Source organism: Symsagittifera roscoffensis, chromosome 5 (assembly GCF_963678635.1).
Source record: "Symsagittifera roscoffensis chromosome 5, txSymRosc1.1, whole genome shotgun sequence".
Classification (NCBI taxonomy): domain Eukaryota; kingdom Metazoa; phylum Xenacoelomorpha; order Acoela; family Convolutidae; genus Symsagittifera; species Symsagittifera roscoffensis.
Window position 1 is genome coordinate 19,356,704 of NC_087066.1, and position 24,825 is coordinate 19,381,528.

The 24,825-nt window shown below is 42.0% G+C and overlaps 3 protein-coding genes across 3 annotated transcripts in view; 2 read left to right on the forward strand and 1 right to left on the reverse strand.

Moving 5' to 3' along the window:
* LOC134846052 (dolichyl-diphosphooligosaccharide--protein glycosyltransferase subunit STT3B-like) overlaps positions 1 to 24,825 on the forward strand; it is a 382,597-nt gene that overhangs the window by 281,987 nt on the left and 75,785 nt on the right. The gene's annotated exons all lie outside the window — the stretch shown is intronic.
* LOC134846055 (pyruvate dehydrogenase E1 component subunit beta, mitochondrial-like) overlaps positions 1 to 24,825 on the forward strand; it is a 428,722-nt gene that overhangs the window by 129,871 nt on the left and 274,026 nt on the right. The window lies entirely within an intron of this gene.
* Positions 5,599 to 8,086, reverse strand: LOC134845750 (ubiquitin recognition factor in ER-associated degradation protein 1-like). The gene is made up of 2 exons (XM_063862812.1): positions 6,790 to 8,086; positions 5,599 to 6,744 (listed from the first exon to the last, which is right to left on the reverse strand). Exon 1 carries the CDS (start codon positions 8,062 to 8,064, stop codon positions 7,138 to 7,140), a length of 927 nt encoding a protein of 308 aa, XP_063718882.1. The 5' UTR covers positions 8,065 to 8,086; the 3' UTR covers positions 5,599 to 6,744; positions 6,790 to 7,137.

Below are 24,825 nucleotides of genomic sequence, written 5' to 3' on the forward strand. Positions count from 1 at the left end.
TGATAGTCGAACTCATTTGCTTAAGTTAGTTGCTGCTCTGTCTTCGGAAACCTCAACTGTTTTTTTTTACTGTCATGCAACCAGAAGAATAATCCTGTTGTCGGAATGATTATGGATAGTCCTAGAAAAACATAGCAAAATATAGGCCAGGGCAGTGTTTCAAGCCACAGCCGGCAACCTGCCTCGCAATCACATTCAAATCTGTTGCCAACCTGGGATGTTCTCCGTTGACGAATCGATTCAATGCGCTAAGAAAACTATAAAACTGAACAATTATTTGCGAGCATTTTTGGCCTCATTTACAGTAAAAAAACAATAACTTCAAGCGTATAATCTGTACACAAGGTTCCATACCTACGACTGTGAAACAAGTAAATTCAGATGCTTGAAACGAAAAGACTCCGCAGGAAATAAGATCTGACAAAATCGCCCTTTTCTTCAAATTCACAGCAATTGGAAAATGACTCTCATCGGATCGAGCCCGCAGTCTGCACTTGTTAAGCTCAAACAATTGGGCCTAGCAGAATGTACTGCTTCAAATCCCGATCGGTTACAACCCTTTGCTTTTCTCTACGAAGAATAACGTAGGTATGTTGCAGCGAAAGGAGAACACCTTGTTACCACATCTTCTCTTATCTTCCTTCTCACACGCTCCAGCACAGCCTTGTTGGCAACAGATCCTCATATCAATGGTTCGTATCTCACATACTGTGCAACAACAATTGAAGAGCATGCAGACACGAACATAACTGCAGGATTTGATGGCAAGTCTTTCCGGTTGAGATCGGAAGGCATCGTCAACATACATTTGAGTTTTGTGAAGCATTTTTTCGGCCAGGATAAAAAGCGGAAATGCCATATTGAAAAAGTGGACTGCACACTTATGCCTATAACGGAACCCTTTTGTTTAGACCAACATAATTTCATTCAAATTTCAAATAACCCGCCTGGTTAAAGTTAGGAAGTTTCGTTCAAAATGCCACTGATCCATGTAATTAGCAATGATAACATTTCGTCACAAGAGTGCCGGAAACCTTTTTTTTCACAAAATTTACTCCAGAAAACGTGGAAGTTCAATGAAAGCTACGATAATAGCTTAGTTTATTTTGCGTCCTCCCGAGATCCGTCAATTCAACGATGTGTCCATATACTTTCGCAGCTTTCGGTTTCAAAAAAAAACGTTATATGCCTGAAAAGAAACACAAGTTCTTCCTAGAGGAACTTGCTTCTTGGATTGATTGTTTGGGTGATTGGGTTCGTATTCATCCTCAAGTGCTCTATTCATTTGAAGCCCATTCTTCAACATCCTCAACAGTCTTTTCCTGAATAGAACCTGATAATTGTTCACTTGTGCATGAACTGCTGTGCTGACAGCAGGATGTGGCTACTCCCCGATGAGGACTCATTGTTGCCAGAAATAGTATTCAAAAACATCACTCCTCGCAACGTAATTACTTCTTCAGTTTTTTACCTGGTTCGCTTTTGTTTGAAACACCTAGATTTGTTTCATTCATACGAGTTGTTCGACAGCTGTAATGCATCCGTCCTTATTAAAATCAGGTACGCTTTACTCAAAAAGGTGTTTTGTCTTCTTAAACTTCAAACTGGAGAATGAGTAACGATTCCTGCCTGGTGGTTTTGACTTTTACGTGAAGACGTTACTTTTTCACAAGTGCATGGTGTGAACTTTGACGAGTCGCACCTAGAAACACCGATTGTTCTCATAAGTCATATCAGTTAGTAGTTAACTGAATCAGTTTCATCAACTTTTACCCGCTATCAAGAAGCACTTTTTGATACCGTTCGCATTCTCAACATTCCAAACATGCCTTCTTAACTTCCTGATATTGAAAATCCTCGTGATCAAACGATAGAGTCCAGAGAGGAGCAGCAACGTCCTCCCCGTATTCATTGTTTTGCAGTAAAAATGAAATAATGCTTGACCCTCCTGAATCTGGAAAAAGCCAGTTAGGTCAGATTATATTATTTTACGCACTTTCAAATGGAGAAGCATCCATGGTTACCAGCTTAGCTGCGCGCCGGGCAAATCAATTAGGAAGCGATCATATTCACCGTCTGTTCGGCATACCTGTAGACAACGTAGAAGTCGCAAAAATTGCTGAAGAAGCATCGCTGAAGCTATCGCACGGTCCTAAAGGTCAACATCCTACCTTTTTGCAACTGCTAACAATCGAGTAAGTGTGCTAAACGCTGAGTTGATGAATATAAACGCTGAGTTGATGACTAACATGGAAATTTTTTCTTCAAAGACTTCGGGACACCTTCACGTTTTCACTATAATTTCCTCGCCCATCTTGTTCGAATGAGACTAGTTCCAGAAGATATTGAGGCAATTGTTGGAACTTTGCGGATAATTGCCATTTTGTTGATAGATTTTTTTCCTGTTGTTTTTCATAATTTTAAATTTCGCTCATTTTCACCTTAAACTATGGAAATTTTCCACTGACTTCTTGAACTCACTCTGACTTCCAGTTTCTGGTGGTTTATCAATCAAGAAAAGAATTGAGGGACAAGTTGATGCTTATTATATCCCCATTAGGATTGACGGAAAAAAGCATATCAAAGTCGTGGTATCGCAATTCAAACTGATTCCAGGAATGTGTAAAGGGGCACAGGAATGCGTTTCGACCGTCAATGAAGTCGGCGCCAAATGCATCCTGCGTGGCCTCCAGGAGAAGCAACAGCATTTTTAACCACAAAAGAAATTTTGTGCTGCACACTTCCTCCGGCAGCGGCAAAGTGTAATGGTCTCCAGACGGCCAGAGAAAGAAGTCTGCAAACCGAAGTTTGTCCAACAAAACGCATGCCGGCAGTGAGAGTTTTCATTAAATTTTGTTTCTCCCCATTGTAAACTGAAACTCTCTGTTCACTTGACTGGTTCCTCTGAAATGAGTTTTCATCTTTTAAATGATGTTTTCGATTAAAAAGTGACGTTTTCGACTCCTTAAAAACTATGCATATCATTGAGTGGGTCAAAACTATTAATTAGTTTTTTTGCCATCTATTGCAAACTGGACACATGCTCATCGCTATTTCTTGATCAAAAGTGTTCACTATACAGGTTCGCTCATGGATACGTTTCCCTATTAACCTCCTCCGCAGTTCATCACCATAAGTCACAAACAACTGATAGTTTTTTTATTGTTAAATTCTTGTTAATGTAAACATCAGTTTTTTTCGAAATTTTTTTAACTTTTTTCAAAAGACAGTAACTGATAGCAAGGTGTACTCTATTGGCACAAAATGGTGCCTTAACACAGCAAAAATCACATTTTAACATTTTTATACCTTTTAGGATTAGTCTGAGTCACATTATCCTTTTTGCTGTTATCAAATGGTATTAAATTCAGCTCAATCATAATTGCATTTCTTTATAAGATGCACGCTACACTTATGATTTCACTATAATACTATGACTGAGATAGTATACCATGCTCCTTATCTGTCCCGATGGCTCCAGCAAAGAACTATACCACCAGAAAAGTTACACATTTTTAACGGTGGTTTGCGAGTGTCGTTTTCACGTTCCCCTTTAATGTACCTCATGTTGTCCTCGCAAATGATAAGCCTGTAGCAGATGATCTCAATTAAATGAAAACAAATATCTGTGTCGAAAAAAGTTAAAGGTCGTTTTCTAATGAGCATTGACAATGCGCACGAAAGGCGTAATATGAATATGAAAGCGTTCTGTAGGAAAACACTAAAGTAACCTCAATTGAGAGGCGGACATTGCAGTAGGAAAATTCATTAGCGGCGGTCGTGTGGGGGCGATGATTACACACCTCTAGATCGCACGTACGTACATTGAATTTGGCTTTTTTTACCTGAAATTTTTTGAAACGTTGAACGTCTCAAAAACTTTCCGTTGCAATATCCTAATACTTTCCATGCGACACTAGAACCCAAAAATAATGACAGTTTGTCATTGCAACTTTGCGATAACTTTATTTTTATGATGAGTTTTGGTCGTTTTTGGTCTTTTCCCATCAACCCCAAAAGGTGATTATTACAATTATCTCTAATTCAGTAACTTTTTCGGCTTTGGTCAAGAGGAACTTTCTTCTGTGCCTGAGATGTGGTTTGTTACTTTGCACCGCGTGGCGCGTTTTTTTGTTTTTAAGAAAATCTTCACATTTTACACAGAGGCGAAGCTAAGCTGAGAACCACTTCCGATATACTATGAAAGGCTAAGATTAAAATCAAACGGATAAAATGAAAAAAAAATCAAATCGTTTTTGTCAATGAAAATTGCAATAAAAGCCCAAAATATCCAGAACAAAATTACCTGTACAGTTAAAAACCCTACAAACAGCTTTGGGACTGCTCTACATAAACCAACTTTTCAAAAAAAAAGAGTCCTTTCTGCAGAACTAAAAAGACAAAAAAAAGCAGACAGACAATAATCTTAACAAGTGCAAGAAAAAAAAGGTCTCAACTGGAATCCAACTCCCCAGCTTTGTCGTCTCAAGCATGGGGGTTACAGCAACTTGGAACAAATCTGAGCCATCGAGCTACGGGAACTAAGCCGACAAAAATAAACAGACGAACGATTGTCTGAAAAAGCTCAACATAGTTTGCAAAAAAAGTGCCCGGCCGGATTCAAACCTCAGGCCTTTGCTGTGTCAAGCAGCTGTTTTACCTCTATGCCACATGCGCTAAATGATTGATCCGAGTTGAATTTATAATAAACAAGCGGTAACAAAGCCGCAAAAAACTGACCAGAAACCATTCAAGACGAAAAGAAATTCAACAAAAAAATCTCAACATATAAAATAGTTAAGTCTCTATTCTTCTCAGAGCACACAAACGAAAAAAAAAACTTTTTCGGTCGTAAAGACGCAATCAGAGGCCACTAAATCGATATTAAAAAAGCCGAAATTTAGTAAGCCGATAGAAAGACAAAAAATTTTTAACAAATCGAGCTGGTAAAATTACAAAAAGAAAAGCAAATTTCGATTCAGCCAGATTTTTAAAATGCTTAAAACAACTGCAGTGAAAATAGTTTACAGCAAAAACAAAACTATTCTTTGATGCCGCAACTACAAAAGCCGACAAAACATGAGCAGACAAATAATAGACCGAAATATTTTTCAACCGGAATATTTGAAAATCCGGTCCTAGTCAGATTCAAACACACGACCTTTAACGTCCCAAGCGTATTTTTTACCAATATATTAAGTGTGCAAAAGACACTTAAAAAATAGAATTTACTATAAACCAAGGTACCAACAGGTGTCCAGATGAGTACTGTGAGCAAAGTTATTTGAGGAAAAAAAGTCTAGTATCAGGTTGCAATACGCTCAAAGGGTAAAGACAGTCATCAACAGTTCGAAAAAAATAAAATAATGGATGCAGATATCAAAAATGCTTTCCCGTAGGGTAATATGAAACTCCTAGTAAAAAAAGCTCCAAAGTTGATTTTTGATTTTTTTTTAGGTAAATTAAGTTTCTTTTTCGGTTATTAGACAAAAAACTATGGGAAAAAGTAGAAAATTGAGTTTAAGTGTGTTCATGTTTTTTTTTCAAAAGTAAGGTCATACATTGCAAAATCGAAAATCTGAACCACTAAATTTCAATCTATACAGTCGCCATGATAGATGATTTAATAATTGCCTCATTATTGAAGATGGCCTCATTAAAAAATTTTCAACTGGTTTAATTGTAAACCAAAAGAAAAACTTTATCTGAGTTGCTTCGTTATCTTGTCCAGTTTTGTCTGAGCATTAAAGTTGCACCCGAAAGGCTAACTTTCAAGCGATATCATCTTCGGCTGCCCTGCTCATCCAGTCAATTTCGCTGGGATGTGTGCTCATTGTTACTGAAAAAACACTTAAGGTAGAGAGGGTGGTGCGCACGCCTGCATGACCTTACGTCAAAGTTTCATCCTTGAAGTAGATTTATGGTGTATATTTCTTGTCCACCACTACTGCATTTGTTAGTAAGATAAGATGTACGCAAGACATAGGGCTCCACACTTTCCACTCTTTTGGGCTCTCCGCGTCTCATTGAAAAACCAAAACAATGAAAAGTATCGGCAGTGTCTTTATGAAAAACAATCCCCTCTTCTTCGCTGCGATAGTACATCATGGTCCTGTTGACAGGTTGGGTCCAACAAGGACTGCCCCATGAGAAAAGTGACACGTTGTAAACGTCGGCTTCCGATCGTTTTTTCAGTTTAGCTTCCCCTTTCAAAATGCTGCCCTGTTGACCTTGCAAAACGTAAAGCCTATAAAAGATGAGATTTAAAAATGGATACAAAAAGCAGTCTGGGAACCTGATCTCTATCAATGGGACAGTCACTGGTTCTGTTTTACTGAGCATTGCCACTGCACCCGAGGGGCGCAATTTGAATGCTTTAAATAGCATTAAACTTCAAAGTAACCTTCATTGAGGGTTGTAGATTGAATTAAGAACGAATCATTAGTACAGGTTCGTGGTGTGCTGAAAATACATAAGTTGTCTAAGTCGACAAAAAAGTCTTGGAACTTTTGGCCAAAAATAAGCACCAAGCGATTAGTATTTTCGATGACTTCCTTGCACAAAAACACGTTTTGAGCTTCAAAACAAAATTTCTCTCAAACAAAACTGACGGTCATTAGAAGTGTATCCGAGTTGGTATAGGATATCCAGGAAAAACTGCTATTTGTAGGCTTTTGCCAAAACCTTTGATATTTCGCCATTGGCTATTTGTTTAACAGAGACATAATTATCAAAAGGGTCCCCCTCAAGAGTCACTCATCGAGGTTAAGTGACAATCTGCAAGGGCACCTTCTCAAAAGCCATTCATTAAGTGACAAACTACAAGTTACACACATCGACTTTGATTTCTGACGAAGCGACGATGAACCCAAAAGATGCCAACCAATATCAACCAATCTGACAATAAAATATTACGATCGACTAGTGTTTTATAGCGCGTAATAACAAAACCTGGTAGCAGTAAAAAAAAGAAATTACTTCTGCTTCGTTGGAGATAATATAATCTTGATTAATTTAGATTGTACCCTCAGTTATGCTGGCATTCTTTTGCTACTTTAACTTCTGAAAAAAATTGTCGAAAATTGGACGCAGTCTCACATAAATTTTAGTTTTACATTTAGTTTTATCTGCTCGTTTTCACTTTTTACGTTTCTTTGTTGTTCTCAGAGAGACACCCGCTCCTTGAAATGGAGTGAAGTCCGAAACCTCTGCAGACTCGTTGTTACTTGCATCTTCCGTTCCACCAGCCAGCTTAGATCGTATGAACGTGATCTTTCCCGGCTTGTAATCGTAGTTTGGCAGTCCCTTTTCTATGACCTTCGACGGGTCTAACAACTTTGGATTTGCTTCGGTGTTCTTTTTTTCTCCGTCCAATCGATTTCCTCTCCCTTGAAAAGCGTGAAAAAGTTTAGCCTGTTCCGCTTTCTTGATAGCATCAATTCTTTCCTGCTCGTTTCTTTCCTCTTTTTGTTCGCGCGTCATTACCTTAGGCTCTTCGTAACCAACAGGCTTTTCAAAGTCAACGTTCATGTCACATTTGATAATACAAACAGCTGGCGGAGGTTCGACAGCGACAACAAGCAATTCATAAACACGATCATTGTAGTGAATCGCAATAACGTCATTACAAGTTAGGCACGAAAAATTTCGCAAGCTATTTTCAAGCACTGCTTTAGGATTCGTGATATCCAGGAAATCAGCACTCTGTGGTTGAAATTTTCCAAAAGTCGCCGAGGGCAATGAGACTGATTCAATATCAACGATTTCACCTTCCTCTAAAAGAAGATTTTTCATCATCCAATAAGGAATGTAACATTTTCCTTCCTCAGCGATAAATTCTAGCACGCCACAATTGGTGACACGACTTTTTCGCTTGTTCTGCAGCTTAAATAACATTGGATAATCAATATTCAGCCGAGAGAGAAGCTCTAATGCCGTAGGTGGTAAGATAATTTTTCCTCCCTCTTCTACTTCAGGGCGCTCTGTTCCGGGCATCATCGAAACAGAAAAACATTTATACTGGGTTTGGAATGTTCTCCCAATTTGAGGATAAAACGGATACATGTCTACCAAATCTAAAAAATTAAACTATGGGAAAAGAATCTGTCTTAGAAAAAAAAACATTGAGGGTGAGACCGTATTGGAGAAATTATAGCCACTGTAGGGCCGGTCAATTCATCGTTGTTTAAGTCAAAAAAATTGAGTGGACCATATTGAGCCTATTTGATTCGTCATTCCAAATGGCAATTAGATATCTTCGAAACTGTCTCGCCGATTGGGCGGATATCATTTAATGAGCTAATTGATCAATCAGTGATACAACATATTTGATTTGGCAGAAAATATTCTTTAGAAGAACTAGCTATGTCAATTTCCAAATCTTTTGCTAATTTTGTGCATCATCAGAAAATGATATTTCAATTTTAAATATACAAATTGCTTTTTCTTTCTTTTTTTAAGGTAATCAGAAGGTCAAAAGAATCATAGTAACCGAGGTTAGTCATGAGTCCCTTCATCATGTATTTCAGTCAAAATCCTTGGAATTTTCTAGATATGGAAGTGATAATGATAAAAGAAGATGACAAGTGTTTAAGTCCTTTTCAATTAAAATCGATACGGGTTACGTTTCTTCAATAAGAACACGCAACTCGACACGAGATACTATAATATACAAGTGTTACAAGTAAAAAATTTCGTCGAAAGTTATTTTGTCATTTATTGTTCCGAGTACGCAAGCGGCGTTCGCAATCTGTATTGCGAGGGAGATTCTCTGTTTTAAAAAGCTGCCTGCTCTGGGTTCCTCAGTGCATATGCTTAGGTTCTTACAAAGCTTGCCCAAAAAAACTTCTGTGCTGGGGCCGGCCGCGCCCTGAATTTCAAAAGCTAGCGGTTGAAAAAGATATCCTTCATTTACAAGATCTTTATACTTGTCAATTTTTCGCTCTTCCGCTTCAGCGGCAGCCGTACCAGGGTTACAAACAGACCCGGCATTAATCCTACAAAGAGCTTAGGAGTCTACTACAGTTACATCCCACAAGAGCTGCTTACCATCAACCCATGGAACGAGCGTCAAACCGTCTGGTCGCTTCTGATCGGTCCTGTAGAGGTGTCGTGGTTCTAAAACAGACGGAATGTGAGTCGATGATAGACTCTGCTTTATAAGGGCATTCAGGTTTGAATGCCTAGAGAATCTCCCTGCACTTTTGAGGCAAGAAAGACCATGCCAACCATCCTCGGTAACGTCTTTTCCGCACACGCATTTATGCCGTTTGCATATTTTTGATCCTAATCGAAGTCCTATCGCAATTCTGAGTTGTTGGTTCGACAGTTTTAACCTTAAATTTTTGCATGGGATGACGTTCAACCATTGGGAGCCAAATCTATCTTGGAACACGTTGAACCTTTTAACGTCCGTTGGTTCGAGTCGTAAAATCAAGTCTGCAATTTCGCTGTCAAAAATTGGCTCCGTCCAATTTTTTTGGATTTCATTTTCCGGAGCCATTTCAATTTTTCCAAGGTCAAACCACCGTTTAAGCGCATCATCATAGGTTCCATCCACATGCTCCAAATCAAAGATTTCGCTCAAGGCATCTTTTGCTCCTACTGCTGAGGCTAAGAAAGCGGGTAAAGCGAGTAGACAAGCGGAAGAAACGCCCAAGCCGCCTTTGGCTGCCGGGAGAACTGCTTGTAAAAACTGGTTATCATCCATTTTCACGTTAGTGACCTTGCATAACGAATTTTTTAGTAATTTAACGTAGCGTTCCAAAAAATCATTTTGCAAAAATTAAGGGCTTGTACGCAAAAAATATAGGAGTTTTGGCATGCTAAAGCAGTTTTTCAGGAGGTAAAAACCATAATGGGCGTCTAGTTTGTCAACGACATCCGAGATTTTTTCAAGCTCCTTAATTTTTTCGTCGAGCAATTCTTTTCGGCAAAGTTCGCCGATTGGAGATCCTAAAATGAGGAGTTCTTCTTTTGTAATTATTTTTATTTTGGGGCATATTTTTCCAAATTGTGTTAAAATTGAATTATACTGTGTACTAGTAGTCGGTCCCAAAAAACAAAGTTCACACACACTTCTCAGTGTTTAAGCTCAGGCCGTAAAGTTGCTCCGATTTCAGAATGTTTTTAAGGTCCCGGAGTACTACCTTATAGTCGTCGGCTAAATTCCCATCATCTAATTACCAGATGGTAATTTTCGACTCCAACTGTTTGACTAGTGTATGTATTGTTTCCGCAAAAAGGGGTGGGGCTTCAGGATCACCTTGCTGAGTTCCGTCTTCTGACATTATGACAGAGCTTCCGTAAAAAAGGTAACTAGGTTTACCATACGCGCAATGGGTGTAATTATACAATTCGGGGCGATTTGAATAAACATGATTCAGTATTGTTTCTCTGTTTAAAGAGTTAAAGGCATTCTTGAAATCTAGTTTTAAAAGAACAGTGCATTTTGGATTGTCGTCGCGTTCAATTAGGTTTCGAAACGAGTGCCTAGCTATTTCTGCTCCTCGTTTGGTACCGCATCCTATCTGTACATTTCCGAAAAAATTTTGTCGCTCGGAGAGGGCCTTGCTTCCAGCGCATTTAGACGCGATACGTCTCAGCGTGTTGCCTATGGCAATCTGTTTCAACCCTCCGTCTATTTTTATGAGGGCGATAAGCTTTGCGCCAAAAAAGAAAGGTCTTAGTGGTTCGGGTATTTTGCCATCTCCAATGAGGTTTATCAGCTTAGTAAGCGATTTCAGAAAATCAAGTCCTGCACTGCCATTCGACTTACAAACAAGATCTTTAAAAATTTGAGGAACTATTTTATCAGGACCTGCTGCTGATCCGTTTGGAAAGGACATTATCGCTTTGTATAGGTCGAAATCGGTTACGAAAAAACTATCTTTTTTCTGGATTTGGAGCTGCAAATTTGGCTCGCTGCGGGTGCTTAGACAACAATTTTTGATAATTATCAGTTGAAAAAGGAGCTATTTTGTCATCCGAAGCAGCAAGCTTTATTCCTCCCTTTACGTTTCCTTCATCGAGCTTACTACTTATTAACTTTATTCTCTGCTCGAGGTCACTTAGAGGCGGGCTTGAAACTTGGGGATGGGGTTTTGGAAGTGACACGTCAATTGCTCGAATTTTTTCATTTATCAAAGAGCTCATGCTTGTGGTCTGTTTCCGTCCACTTCTTTTCGGTTGCTCCAAAAAAAACAAGAATGACGTTAAAAAAAATTAGCCACTTTGTAACATCTTCTACATTATAGTCGATGTCATTTATTTTGTCCGACAGACTTTCCGCCAAGGGAACACGCGAGTCTTTTGGTACTCTCTTGAGTACTCGGACATTTGAGATGGCTGTATTTACATAATTGTCTAGCACTAAATTTTTACCTATTGTTGCTTTATTAACAGATTTTACACCAACGCATAAAGGACACTGAAACCATTGGGTTTTCTTAGAGTCGCTAAGAGAAATTTTTACACAACTGATATCATACCAACTAGAACAACAATCATATCTAATCCAATTTATCAGTCCTGAAGATTTTAAGCAATCTTTGTTTGTACACACTGTGTTGTTTTTCCTCATCTTGATGCAGCATAAAGGTAAAAAAAAGGGATTTTGACTGGACTTTAGGGGACTGAACTAACCCATGATAAGCGGTTAGTGGAAATTTTACAAATCAGCAAATAAAAAAAAAGACAACTACATTAATTTAAATTTTAAAATCGAATTTTAAAAATCAAAAACAAGGAACAATCTCACCCGAGCTCAGTCGGTCCAGCGGCGCATTACCAGACTCCTCAAGCCAGTTCCAGTTTCCCACCTCCCCACAGAAAGCCACTTGACAGACCTGTCTCTAAAATCCCTCAGAGGGCGCTCCACATACAGGCACAAACATCAAACATAACAAATCTATTTTATAAGTTTATCACAACAATTAGGCAAAAGTGAAAAACTTATTCGCAATTTCCAAGATAGCTTTTATTGTTAGCTTGAAAATTCCGAATAGAAATTTCCCGCTGTTTTTCCGTCACTTTCCCAAAATTGTTAATTCGGTCGTTCTGATCTTTTATTTTATGTTTTCAGTTGTCGCGAGAAAACTGAGCATGACAGGCTCCACGAATTTTTGCGTGTGATTGTTGGAAAATTACTGCAAAGGAGGGTCAGAATATTCGGGAATTGTGCCAGTCGGTCATATCTGGAAGTTTGACCTTGAGGAACACGAAAATACGTGGTTTTGGAATGAAGATTTATTTTTCAAAAATTCGAATGGAGCCTGTCATGCTCAGTTTTCTCGCGACAACTGAAAACATAAAATAAAAGATCAGAACGACCGAATTAACAATTGTGGGAAAGTGACGGAAAAACAGCGAGAAATTGCCATTCGCAATTTCCAAGATAACAATAAAAACCACGAGAGTAGAGCTGTCCTATCTTGATATAGGAGACAGTGATTACAAAAGAAGATCGTAATCTAGCTGAACCAGAGTGAGCCTTCGGTGGAAAGGTGGACAACCGAAGTGTCCCAATGGTCCAGAACCAAAACTCCATTCTTGAGATAAAACTTGTTCGATTAGAACTTATTGAATCAAACTTAATTCCCCGATCATTCTCAAGTTGATTACTAATTTAGTTACCTCTAGTTCTCGAGTGTGGTGCTATGTGAATACCTAATTTAATTTTCTCGAGTGTATTTTATGATTGTTATGTTGAGGTAAGGCGAGTTTTAGGTTGATCCATCTGAAATGAAGCAAAGTTCCACTGTCTAATAAAAAGTAACTTAACGGATTGTTCCGACCCTGTTTTTAACGGCGTTCGTGTATTTTGGGTATCTCGAGTCCTAAGTATGGGGACGTTTTTATTTTCTAGAGTGGGGGATATTTTGGTAGTGGCCTTTAAGCTGTAACGAGTTCTAGTCTCATGTCGCAAGTGAACCGAATTGGCTCCGACCGTTTTTGAGGTAGAAAAACACAAGAGATAGTGTCCCTGACTCTTGAGCCAATGGTTATAGGGCCTATTTTTCTTAAGCCTCATATGTGACCGAAGTAGGCGACTGTTACATAGTGTTTTTATGGCGCTCCTGGGTGTTTTTACGACATCATGACTACCGAGTCGAACCCACTTGTCACAGCTCCGGGCTGCATGCCAATTCCCGAGTACCGGTGGTACGGTTCAGCGGGAACGTGTAAACCTTCCGGTTGTACCGTGATAGCTTTTTAAGAAAACTTGAGAAAACTTCCTGGTACGCTCTCCGAACGAGGCTTAGCTAACCGAGTAAGGGGGGTAATTAGCGGGACAAAAACAAGAGAAAAGTATAAAAAAAGGAACAAAAACCAAAAAAAAAGACAGTGACTTTGATACCAGATTAGTTGGATCAAACCTTTATATTAAATAAATAGTATACCCATACTGTTTTATAAGACCGATCGTTTCGATCAATCTAGCAATCTAAACCAGTGACTTCAATAAGGTGCCCAAGTGGGGGGCGTTGTTAAGGGTTTTCAGATAGCTTGCAACCTAGCCGGACCTCTAGGAGACTTGACTGAAAGAGATGACCAGCCGAGTGGGAAAGTGGTTCACAAGGACTGAGCTGAACCGCTAGGAAACTTAACTGGAAGAGGTGACCAGCCAAGTGGGAAGGTGGTGCTGGTGTCAAGTGCAGTGCACGTCAAGGGGACAACCAGCACGGGATCGCTACAACAAGAAGAGGACGCACAGGGGTGTTCTCAAGTTGGGCAAACGGGTATCGTTAAAATCCATATTACATTATAGGAAATAAGTGTAAAATTGGATAAGCGGAGCCCCATTGTTTCGAGGAAGTTTTTGCACAAGCAGGCCTGGAAACAGGTCTACCGTTTTCTCTCGAGAGGTTTAGCACCCGGCGCTTAAGGGATTTTTCGGCTTAAGAGGGGGGCTAGAGAGGGGGGAGGTTAGAAGGGGGGGGGGGCTGGTTAGGTTAGAGGTTGGCGGTTGTAAATTGTAAAAAAGGGGGACACATTAGAGTGACTAATTGTTCGGCATCGTCGATTTAGTTACATTAGATACTTACACGTGTTGGTTATAAGAAGCGGATATCCAAGGTTAACATCGAGTTAAGGTAGGTACCCTGGTCGGATCGGTAGGCGGGAACGGACATAGACAGTTTTTGTGATACCCCATAAGATCGCTAGCAGGGGGGAGGAAAACGCGTGGCAATCGGGTACCAGACATTTTTTTCGGACAAAGGTTGACATCAGTCAGCTTTGAATTTTCGATGGGTTCATCTCTCTGTTTTTATAATTTTTCCTGTTTAAATTTTTACGTTTTGGTGAAATTTTGTTGTTGGTATTTCAACGAACAGGTGATGACAAGATACCTGCGAAGAAGTTGGGGTTTCAAATAGCCTGAGACAACGAGAGGGAGATAAATACAGGGGGGTCAGTGTTTGGATTTTGGCCATTAAGATAGGGATTTTGGGAAAATTTTTACTAAAAGCTCAAGTGGTGGTACACGGTACAGTGGTTCAAGAGTCCCCACAACGAAGAAGAAGAGATCCTACTATCCAGACACTTAATGACAAGTCTTGGGACAGTACCGAAGAAGTCTTGGGACATTGCAGTCTGGGGACGGTCTTGGAGCAGTACAGTCTTGGGACAGTCTTGGGACAGTGCAGTCTTGGGACAGTCTTGGGACGGTGCAGTCTTGGGACAGTCTTGGACGAGAGCAGTCTTAGTACGGCACAGTCTTGGGACACTGGTTCTGGGACAGTAGTCTTGGGACAGTAGTCTTGGAACAGTGGTCTTGGGACAGTGGTCTTGGGACACTGGTCTTAGGACAGTAGTCTTGGGACAGTGGTCTTGGGACAGTGGTCTTGGGACAGTGGTCTTGGGACAGTGGTCTTGGGACAGTCGTCTTGGGACAGTGGTCTTGGGACAGTGGTCTTGGGACAGTGGTCTTGGGACCGTGGTCTTGGGACACTGGTCTTGTGACAGTAGTCTTGGTACAGTAGTCTTGGGAGGGTAGTCTTGGGACAGTAGTCTTGGGACAGTAGTTTTGGGGCAGTAGTCTTTGGACAGTGGTCTTGGGACAGTATTCTTGGGACAGTAGTCTTGGGACAGTAGTCTTGGGACAGTGGTATTGGGACAGTAGTCTTGGGACAGTAGTCTTGGGACAGAGGTCTTGGGACACTAGTCTTGGGACAGTTGTCTCAGGGCAAGGGTCTTGGGACAGTGGTCTTGGGGCATAACAAGAAGTACTGGGACAGCACCGAGTAGTCTTGGGACAGTAGAGAGAAAGCTTGGGACAGTACAAAGAAGAGTAGGGACAGTGACTGGAAGTCTTGGAACAGTATAAAGAAGGGGGGTGACGGTACTAAAGAGTACTAAGACAGGTTGAAGTAACCAATCGCAAAATTAAAAGCAATAGGACTAGTCAGAAAGTTAAATCGCGATAGATCCGGTACTGAGGTGATCAAGAACATATAGAATTTTCAAAAAAGCTTAGGAAACGTTGTTTTTATTAAATTGTAAATTTCTTTTTTTTTAAACTTGTCAAAAGAGATTTTAACCTTAGAAAAGAATTTTGTATATAGTAATACTGTAAATAGGAACAATTGTAAATAAAAATAATGATACGGAGCAGGGTACCGGTGGCTGAAAAAAGATCTTCTAAATCAAGGACAAAATATAACTCGTCGCTACGTACAACGACATCAATGGGACCAAAGATAACAAAGAAGAACTTTTCAGTTAGCATGGTCAACACGAGGAGTAATACAGAGAACAGAACAAAAGAGGGCACGGAAGGGAAACATAGGGAACCGGCCATCGAGATTGACCTAGAGACACCGGACCAGACTGTGGATGAGGTGGAAAAGAAGACGACGGAGTCAACACCGATGCCGAATGCAGAAGAACCAAATCCAAAGTCCATGGAGTTCTCACCGATAGACAATGTGGAAGACACAACAGGCAACACGCCAGAAACGGTGAAGCACGAGTCTCAAGCAAAAAGAACGTCTTTTACTGAAAGATTGGCGATAATGGTCGGAATGAAGTCGAGAGACGCAGCAGCGGAAGAACCGAAAGCCGAGAAAGGCAAAACATTCGGAACAGTTTCCACGAAAACGACAGACACCGACCAAAAGGAAGACCAGATCGGACCAGGAACAGCAGCCAACAACAGGGCAGTAGCTGACCATGTAACAACTACTCTTGAGCTAGGCAATTTGATGGCAAAGCTACATCAGATCAACAAGGAACTGAAGCACAGCGAGGAGGATAGAGATTTGATAAGGAAAGAATTAAGAAACCTCAAAAATGAGTACCTGGACAGCTACTTCAATCTAGCGAAAGCGACAGAGGAAAGGCTTCAGCAGATGTCGGACAAGGTAGATACCACTGATGAAGAGCGAGACCAGAACATCAAAAAAGACATGCAGGAAATAAAGCAATGATATGACGCAGTGAATAGCCAATTTGGGAGTTTGGAAACGAGAATGGATACGATGAGTAGGGACCAGGCTGAAAGTTTGTGTGCAATACAGGCAAAATTAGACGCCATCTTGAGGAACTCAACGTCACAGGACAGGCCAGCAGCGGAGCGAACGCAAGGCAATAGAGTTGATTTCGTGGAACCACAACGGAACAAACGACAGTCAACACCGTTACCATTACCCCGGGATGCCGCGAGTGCAGCACCGGGGGGGGGGGGCAAAGCAATTATGAAAAGTGGAACAGCAAACACAACGAGTGGTCCAGGGGACTCCACGACTCACAACAACGTAGGGCCAGATGCTGTGGGCAAGCACCTGGGAGATGGTGAACAGGACACTAGAAGCCTTCGCTACGAGGAACACTGACTCGAGCGATAGAGGAGGGGGCAAATCAAGAAAAACTTTCAAAAAGCCAAAAGAATTCAAAGATGATTCGGATGGATGTATTGACACTTGGGTAGAAGTTATGAGATTACATTTAGGTAGAAGTTATGAGATTACATTTAGAACAAGACAACTTGAATGATGAGAGACAAGCCTGCACAGCGATACCCAGCAACTTAGAAGGCACATCATTGAAATGCGTGGTTGCGAAGAAGGAAGAGGAACGCGACACTGCGGATAATATCTTCGAGATATTGTTAAATCGATTCGGATCAGGCATGAAGGGTCATCAAGCGATGATGCGATTTGAAAAGAGAAGGCAAAGGGACGACGAATCAATTGATCGGTTCCTGGATGACCTTGAGAGCTTGAGACGAAGGAGTGACCCTGAAGAGTCGACAAACAGAAGAAATTTTAGCATCGCCTCGAAGTTCATTGATGGGCTAAGAAGTGACGACTTGAGAACAAATTAGCAACATACTATACATTGTCGAAAGATAGTGCACCGACCCCAGAAGAAATGAGACAGAAGTCAAGAGAGTACATGCTAATGAAACTCAAGAAATACTCGTATTCAGATAACAGGAATACGCAAGGGGGAAATCAACCACAAAGGTCGTCATGGTACAAGCCCAGAGATGACATGGACAAACGTAGATCATGCGCAAACTGCGGGTCAGCTGATCATCACGTGGCGGATTGCACGACATACAAGAAAGGCATGAAGAGTTTGGGATACGCACCCGATGAGGAAGATATGAGCCAGATGGAGGAACACGAGTTCTATAGTGGCTTGATCATCAAAATAGGTGCAAGATGCTTCTTCTGCAACCAAGAGGGGCACTTCAGGATGGACTGTCCGTTGTTCTGGGAGGCAGTCAAGAACCAGAGTCACCCCAAACACAAGTTGGCGTTAGCAGTGGTGCAGAACCAGAGAAATAGACAATGTGAATTTGAAACGAAAAACTTAGAAACACCAAGTGCGGAACTGCCAACGAAAACAGTGAAAGCTGTAACGCAAGTTAATAGTGCAATAGAAGCCACGGCCAGGAACGCCCTAGAGATAAATTATGAGAAAGCGGCGGCGGAAGCTATCAATAAAGTGAAACAGGACCTGGCGGCGAAAGAAATAGAACAACGACTAAAGCAAGAGATCGAAAGACAGAAATTGAAAGAGATTGAAAGACAGAGCTCGCAGACAATACCAGAGGCTGTAGCGGGGTCGACAAAATGTGGAAACTGCAACACTGTAAAAATAGTGACGGGGAAGCCATTTGGCATAACGAAGATCGGAGCCAGAATAATGTCAATAATCACCGTGGGCGGCCATGAGGTAACGAGAAACTTGAGCGGACCCAGCGACCAGACAATAATGCACATTGATGTGTACGCAGATTACTTGAGTGGTATAAGCCCACAAACGACTTCTAGAGCATTGAGGGCACTACTCACAAGAGGGGGTAGCAACTCAGTCCGAGTTGATAACAGGTACACAGAAGCTTATGGTCCGCATGAGGTGATGCTAAATATAGATGGGATCAACATCTATACGAATACAATGATAACATGTGATGAAGATCTAATAGGGCAGATCTACGTAGGAAAAGAAGAGCTGAAAATGAGATCGATTGGACACTGCGCCATGCTTGAGGAAGATGCAATGCACATCGGGACAGAGGCAGATGTATCAGCACATGTGCTCGACATAAGTGGCAAGAAGACTCAGTTACGTGGGTTACTTGATACGGGAGCGGTCTTGAGTGTTATACCAATCGAAACTTGGGAACGAATGGGCTTCAACAAAAATGATTTGATAGACTCGAGAATACGGTTGTCAGCTGCAAACAAAGGGGCGCTGCGGGTGCTGGGCAGAACGCCAATAATAGCCCTAAATCTGGGGCAACGCAACCTGTGGATGAGCTTTCTTATGGTAGAAAACCTAGATGAGTCTGACCAATTCATTTTAGGCAGAGACTTCATCAGGAACTTCGATGTAACGACTGATCTAAACAACGCAATGATCAGGATACGGAACCCGGATAGGAAGTACGCAATTAAACCGGTAAATTTAATAATGGCGAATGAGAACAAAGCACCGGTATTCTTGAGTAGGAGGGTGAGGCTAAAGGCGAACGAATTGGCGATCGTAAGCTTGCGAATGAAAAATTACAATGAACTAAGTGACAACAAGCAGGTATGCATAGTCACAAATCCAAACAGTCAAAGTGCTGCTGTTTTAGGAAGATCATTCTCGATAACGAAGAGCGGTCTCTGCGTCTGTGTCTTGTTGAATACTCTTGACATACCAATCACAATACAGAGGGGAAGGAAGCTGGGATATGCTTTACCCGTAAAAACTCGATATGAAATGACTGAAAACCAAAAACAAAATGAAGTTGTTGATTGTCCCAATCATAGGGACAAAATTTGTATCTTGAGACGTTTGAAGAAAATAAAAGGTTCATCAGGTCTTGTGAAATCACTTAAGTCAGAGACAGACGATGGGCTATCGAGCTGTTCGAATTTTTAAGAACGGCCCACACTAGATGAAATGCAGAGTGATAAACCGGTCCAACCGGAAATTGAACATTTAAGAGGCAAGATAACGGACGAACAGCTCGAAGCCATCAAGGACGTATTAGAGCGGAACGAGGAAGTTTTTTCGAGACACAAGGCAGACATCGGGTGTTGTAATTTTGTTGAGCATGAAATAGAACTTGAGGAGAATGCGGTACCGCACAGGGAGGGGGTGAGGCGCATGACCCGACACAAATCGGATGCGTGTAGAAAAGAGATCGAAACGCTACTAGAGTATGATATGATAGAACCATCCAAATCACCGTAGGCGTGTGGAGTAGTGATGGCCAAAAAGAAAGGCGACCAATTGAGACTTTGTTGTGACTTTCGATACCTGAACTCCGTCACGGTGAAGGATGCCTATCCCATACTTAGGATTGATGAGAGCCTCTCGAAGTTAGGTGATGCAAAATTTTTTACGACTCTTGATTTAGGTTCGGCCTTCTGGCAGGTACAGCTCAGGAAGCAGGACAAGGACAAGACAGGGTTCGCCTGCGAGTTGGGTCTGTTTCAATGGAAACGGATGCCGTTTGGTCTTTGCAATGCCACCGCCACATATCAGCGGTTGATGGCACACGCGCTGATAGGTGTGACGAAGAAGTACGGCATTCTGGTAATGTGCTATGTGGATGACGTGGTAATAGCGACGCCCACACTAGAAGACCACATTGAAAGACTTGACGAGGTGTTTGCGTGTATGAAGAGGTCGGTGCTAAAGTTTAAACCATCAAAGTGCGAGATACTCAAGGATTCGATAAAATACTTGGGCAGGATGGTGGACAGGCACGGCATCAGACCAGATCCAGATGCAGTAGAAGCAGTTCTAACTTGAAAATCGCCAACAAAGGAACAACAATTGATGAGCTTCCTGGGTTTTGCGAATTACTGCAGAGAGTTCATCAAAGGCTATGCAGACAAGGTATACCCGATGCAACAGTTAATGAGACACAAGGGCAAGAAGTACACGTGGAACAACGCAGCAGATGAGTCATTCCAGAGAATAAAGAAAGAATTGTGCGAGGCACCAGTACTAGGGATGCCAACATAGAAAGGGATGTACGTGCTGGACACGGATGCGTCGGTAGTAGCGTTTTCTGGAATTTCCATCAGGAACAAGAATGGACGGGAAAACAGTCTTGAGACCAAAAACGTACGGGAGCAAAGTCTTAAGTGACACGGAAATGAAGTACGGGGCACCGAAAGCAGAGATGTTCGCGGTGGTTACCTTTGTTGAGAAATATAGAGCATACCTAGGCAGCGAGCCAATCAAGCTGCGAGTCGACAACAGGGCACTAAGCTGGCTGAAGACGTACTCAATGGAACAAAGTTACATTGGGAGGTGGATAGTTCGCCTGGATGGGTACAACATGATAATTGAGCATAGAACACGAGACAAACATCAAAACGCTGACAGCTTGAGTAAGAAGACGGAGTTCTACGAGAGACAAGAACAGAGGGAAGCAGATAGACCTGAAATCAAGGATGGCTTCTCCTTCATGGATAAGGAAACGTATGACAGTCTTCCACTCACGAGATGGCTAGACAAATCAGGCAAACCAATAGAAGATCACCCCGAATTATCGAAAGAACCTCCGGAGAAAACAATCTTGAAAAAGAACCGAGGCATGCCGATAGGAATAATACTCAAGTCAAAGATTGTGAGGGTGACGTTCAAGGCAAAAGACTATGATCTTAACCAGGTAGAAACGGGAGATGCACAAATAGATGATGACTTAATGAGGTTACTCGAGAAACTAGCAGATGATAAACCCGTGATCCAAGAAAAGGGTAAGGAGGGACCGGAGGTCACAATACTGCGAAGGAGCGAGATAGTTAGTGATAAAAACACCTCGAAGGTGACTAACCCTGATGCGAAAGAAGTTGTGCAGTCACTGGTTGAAAAAATCCCTGACGACATACTTGAACAGACTCGGGTTAGGAAAAAGAAAGTGGCGTTCAAGGAAGAAGCTGAATACCTGGGACTAGGTCAAGAGTCCGGGGAGTGGTCCACGTCCACGGAGGAAGGGGACACTGAGGAAGGAAATTTGTCCGGGGAGTGTGAACTATGGGATGAGGACTCGGATGAGAGCAGCGACAATCAGGATAGTCTATGCATGATATTGGCGGAAGAGAAGATTAGACACCGTGACAGGGAATTACAAACAGATCCATCCTCAGGAACGTACAATTTGGACGTACAAGAAGTACGAGGAGGTGAAGAACTTGAAAGAACTGCAGTTTCGAGGAAACCATTCAGGGAACTATCATGCAACTCAAATGTCAGAACAAATTTGGTGCCAGAAGATGATATGAAGATCGTGAAGAGGGTAATATGCGTGAAGCTGAATGATGACATCCACAACCCTGGGGAAATGAATGGACAGATCATGGCACTAAAGGAACATGTCAAGGCGAGATATAGGCTGTCGGACCTGATAAGAGCCCAAAAGAATGACAAGATGACAAGTAACCTCTCCAAATGGATCCGGACGGGGTCCAAAGAGAAAGGGGAACTCGAAGAAGACAGCTACAAGATCTTGAGCCAGTTCTACAAAGAAAAGAAAGATTTACTCTATCACACAGCTGACGTGGTGGTAGCGTGCAAGAGAAAAGATGAGGAGAAGATATTACACAAGCACAACGTCATCATATTACAACAATTGTATCAGACAGAGGTGTTATTCAGATCGCACGACCAAATGGGGCACCAGGGGATAGAAAAGGTGCAACAAAGAATACTTCACAGAATTGATTGGCCAGCATTGAGGAAAACTTGCGAGAGATGGATGAATGCATGCCTGGCATGCCTACAGGTAACAGACCCAAGGAAGATGAAATTCCCACTCAAGTCGGTTGAAAGCTCAGAATGTAATGAAGTGGTGCAGATAGACCATCAAAAGATCTGCATGACGGAGTCGGGGTATAACCAGATACTGGTTATAATAGACCACTTCACAAAGTTGGCAGAAGCGGTGCCGTGTCAAACAGCCTCGGCAGAGGAGACTTGTGACCACCTGATAACTCATTGGATATCGAGGTATGGTTGTCCAATGACTTTTCAGTCAGACAACGGCAAGGCCTTTGTGGGGGATTTGACCAAAGAATTAATGAAGAGGTCACACATTGCTCAAGCACACTCAACGACTTACCATCCTCAGACCAACGGGCTGGTAGAGAGACAGAATAGAACGTTGGTGAACATGCTGAGGGTATACTGCTCAAGATACATGACAGACTGGGATAAATATCTGCCGCAAGTCGTAGGGGCGTACAACAGTACGCAACACTCAACAACGGGCATCAGTCCTTTCATGATGTTGACGGGCAGGGAGAGAGCAATGCCCCTGACATTCTTTTACCTGGAATACGAAGGGAAGAGGACGTCGCCTCAAGCTTACGTGAAAGAAGCGACCAGGAGACAGCAGGAACTAAACGAGCTATGCAGGAGGAACACTGCGCAAGCACAAATGAGACAGCGCAAGAAATATGATGAAAAGATATTACAGGCGAAGCCATATGAGGTGGGCCAGTATGTGTGGGTCTTCCAGAATTTCATACCACCCAAAGGGACAAAGAAACCACTCAAGAAAAGGAGAGGACCATTCATGATAACGGAAGTACATCAACAAGGACGGTTCTACCGCTTGAGTACTGGGCGAGCAGTACATTATGAAAATCTGAAGCCTCATGTCCCATCCCCAGAGGACTGGTGTATACCAAAGGACATGGAGGGACTTGAGTACCTACTGGTGGAGCCAGCATGTGAAGTGAACGAAAGAGGCACAAGAGAGATAAATGATGGCAATGAGAACTTGAGTTTGGATGACAATGAAAAAATAGAAGCGGACTCTGAAGCGGAATCTTTTATGGAAGAAGACTGGAACGATTCGGAGAAAGGTGAGGTGCCGAAGTGGACAGAACCAGACTTATCAATACCGGCGGGGACAAGGAGTGGCAATCGCAAACGGACAGGCATGAGGTAGAACAGGTACGGAGACGATTTCCTGATTGATAAGATACAGCCCGATGACCTAAGCAAAGAGCTACTAAGTGTGGGCGAACTGGCAGCTGATGATGAATGGCAAATCATCAATGATAATGAACACTACCCACAGGAAGACTACTCGACACCAGAGCGGGAGACGGACTTGGAATAGAGCGAGATAGAGAGGAGGGAGAATACGAACTTGAGGATATTAGAATGGACGCGCGATGTCGAGAACGGAAGCGACGAAGGACAAAGCACACAACAAGTTCACATATCAGCGGGAAAGCACATGAAAACGGAAAATCCCCTCTTCGGCTGGACGGCAACAGACAGGCCGCTTGACATTCAGCCAGATAATTCAGACCCAGCATCCTCGACGGGGATGTCGATAAATATTTTTGTCCGTGGAGTGGGGGTAGGACTTACCCACACCGAAAATTTAATGATAAAGAAACTCAGGGAAGTGAGAAAAACGAGCGGACTGGAACTGGATGGGGAGGAGGCTGAGCCTACCATACGACGGAATTTCAAAACGAAGTTTGAAATACCAAACGAATACTCGGAAAACATCCTGATAACGGATAGTGACTTCATTCTGTCAGACAGGACTAGCGCAATCTGTATCACGGCGGACATGAGTTTCAAATCAAGACTGGAGGCCGACTTCAAGAGAGAGTACCAGTTTCTGTTTAGACAGAGACCGGAGCTGGGAGGAATGGCTGCGCTTCCACCATCAGTAGCACAAGTCCCAGGCAATTACCTGTGCTTCCTAGTGACGAGGGTCAATGACAGGAACACGATCGATCCTGAACACGTGATGTTGGCACTAACAAGACTACGAGACTTCATGAAGAAGGATAACGGAGGTCTCAATGCCGGTCTATGACCCGAACAGCCGGTCTCGAGTTGAGTATGAAGGGATCTCAAGTTGGGTATTGGGGCACGGCACAGGTAAAAGGATCTTAAAGGTGATTGGCATGACAATTAAATTTTAAATGATTGATGGTGCTAAAACATAAAATGAATCTGCATGCTTTTAGAAAATTTCCAATTGAACTATTTTAGTAGAACGAAAAGGAAAAGGTTTTAACTATAGTGGCAGGGGGGTTTTAGGTTAGGAACATAGCATGTTAGTCTAAAGATCAAGTGTTAGTTTCAGATTGATTTGGTAAAGTCAAATTGACTACCCAACTACACTCAATTGAAAGAAAAGAAGTTCTTGAACGAACACTTAAGTTGAACAACGCTTCAAGAAGTTAATTCTCAAGTACTCAAGTTGGTACGCTAATACTCAAGTTGGTTAATACTCAAGATCATCTAGAAATTATAGAAATGGCAGATCGATTCTGGAAGTCCATGCCATCGGCTCTGAAAAGGCCTACGCTCGATGAATTATACAGACGCTTG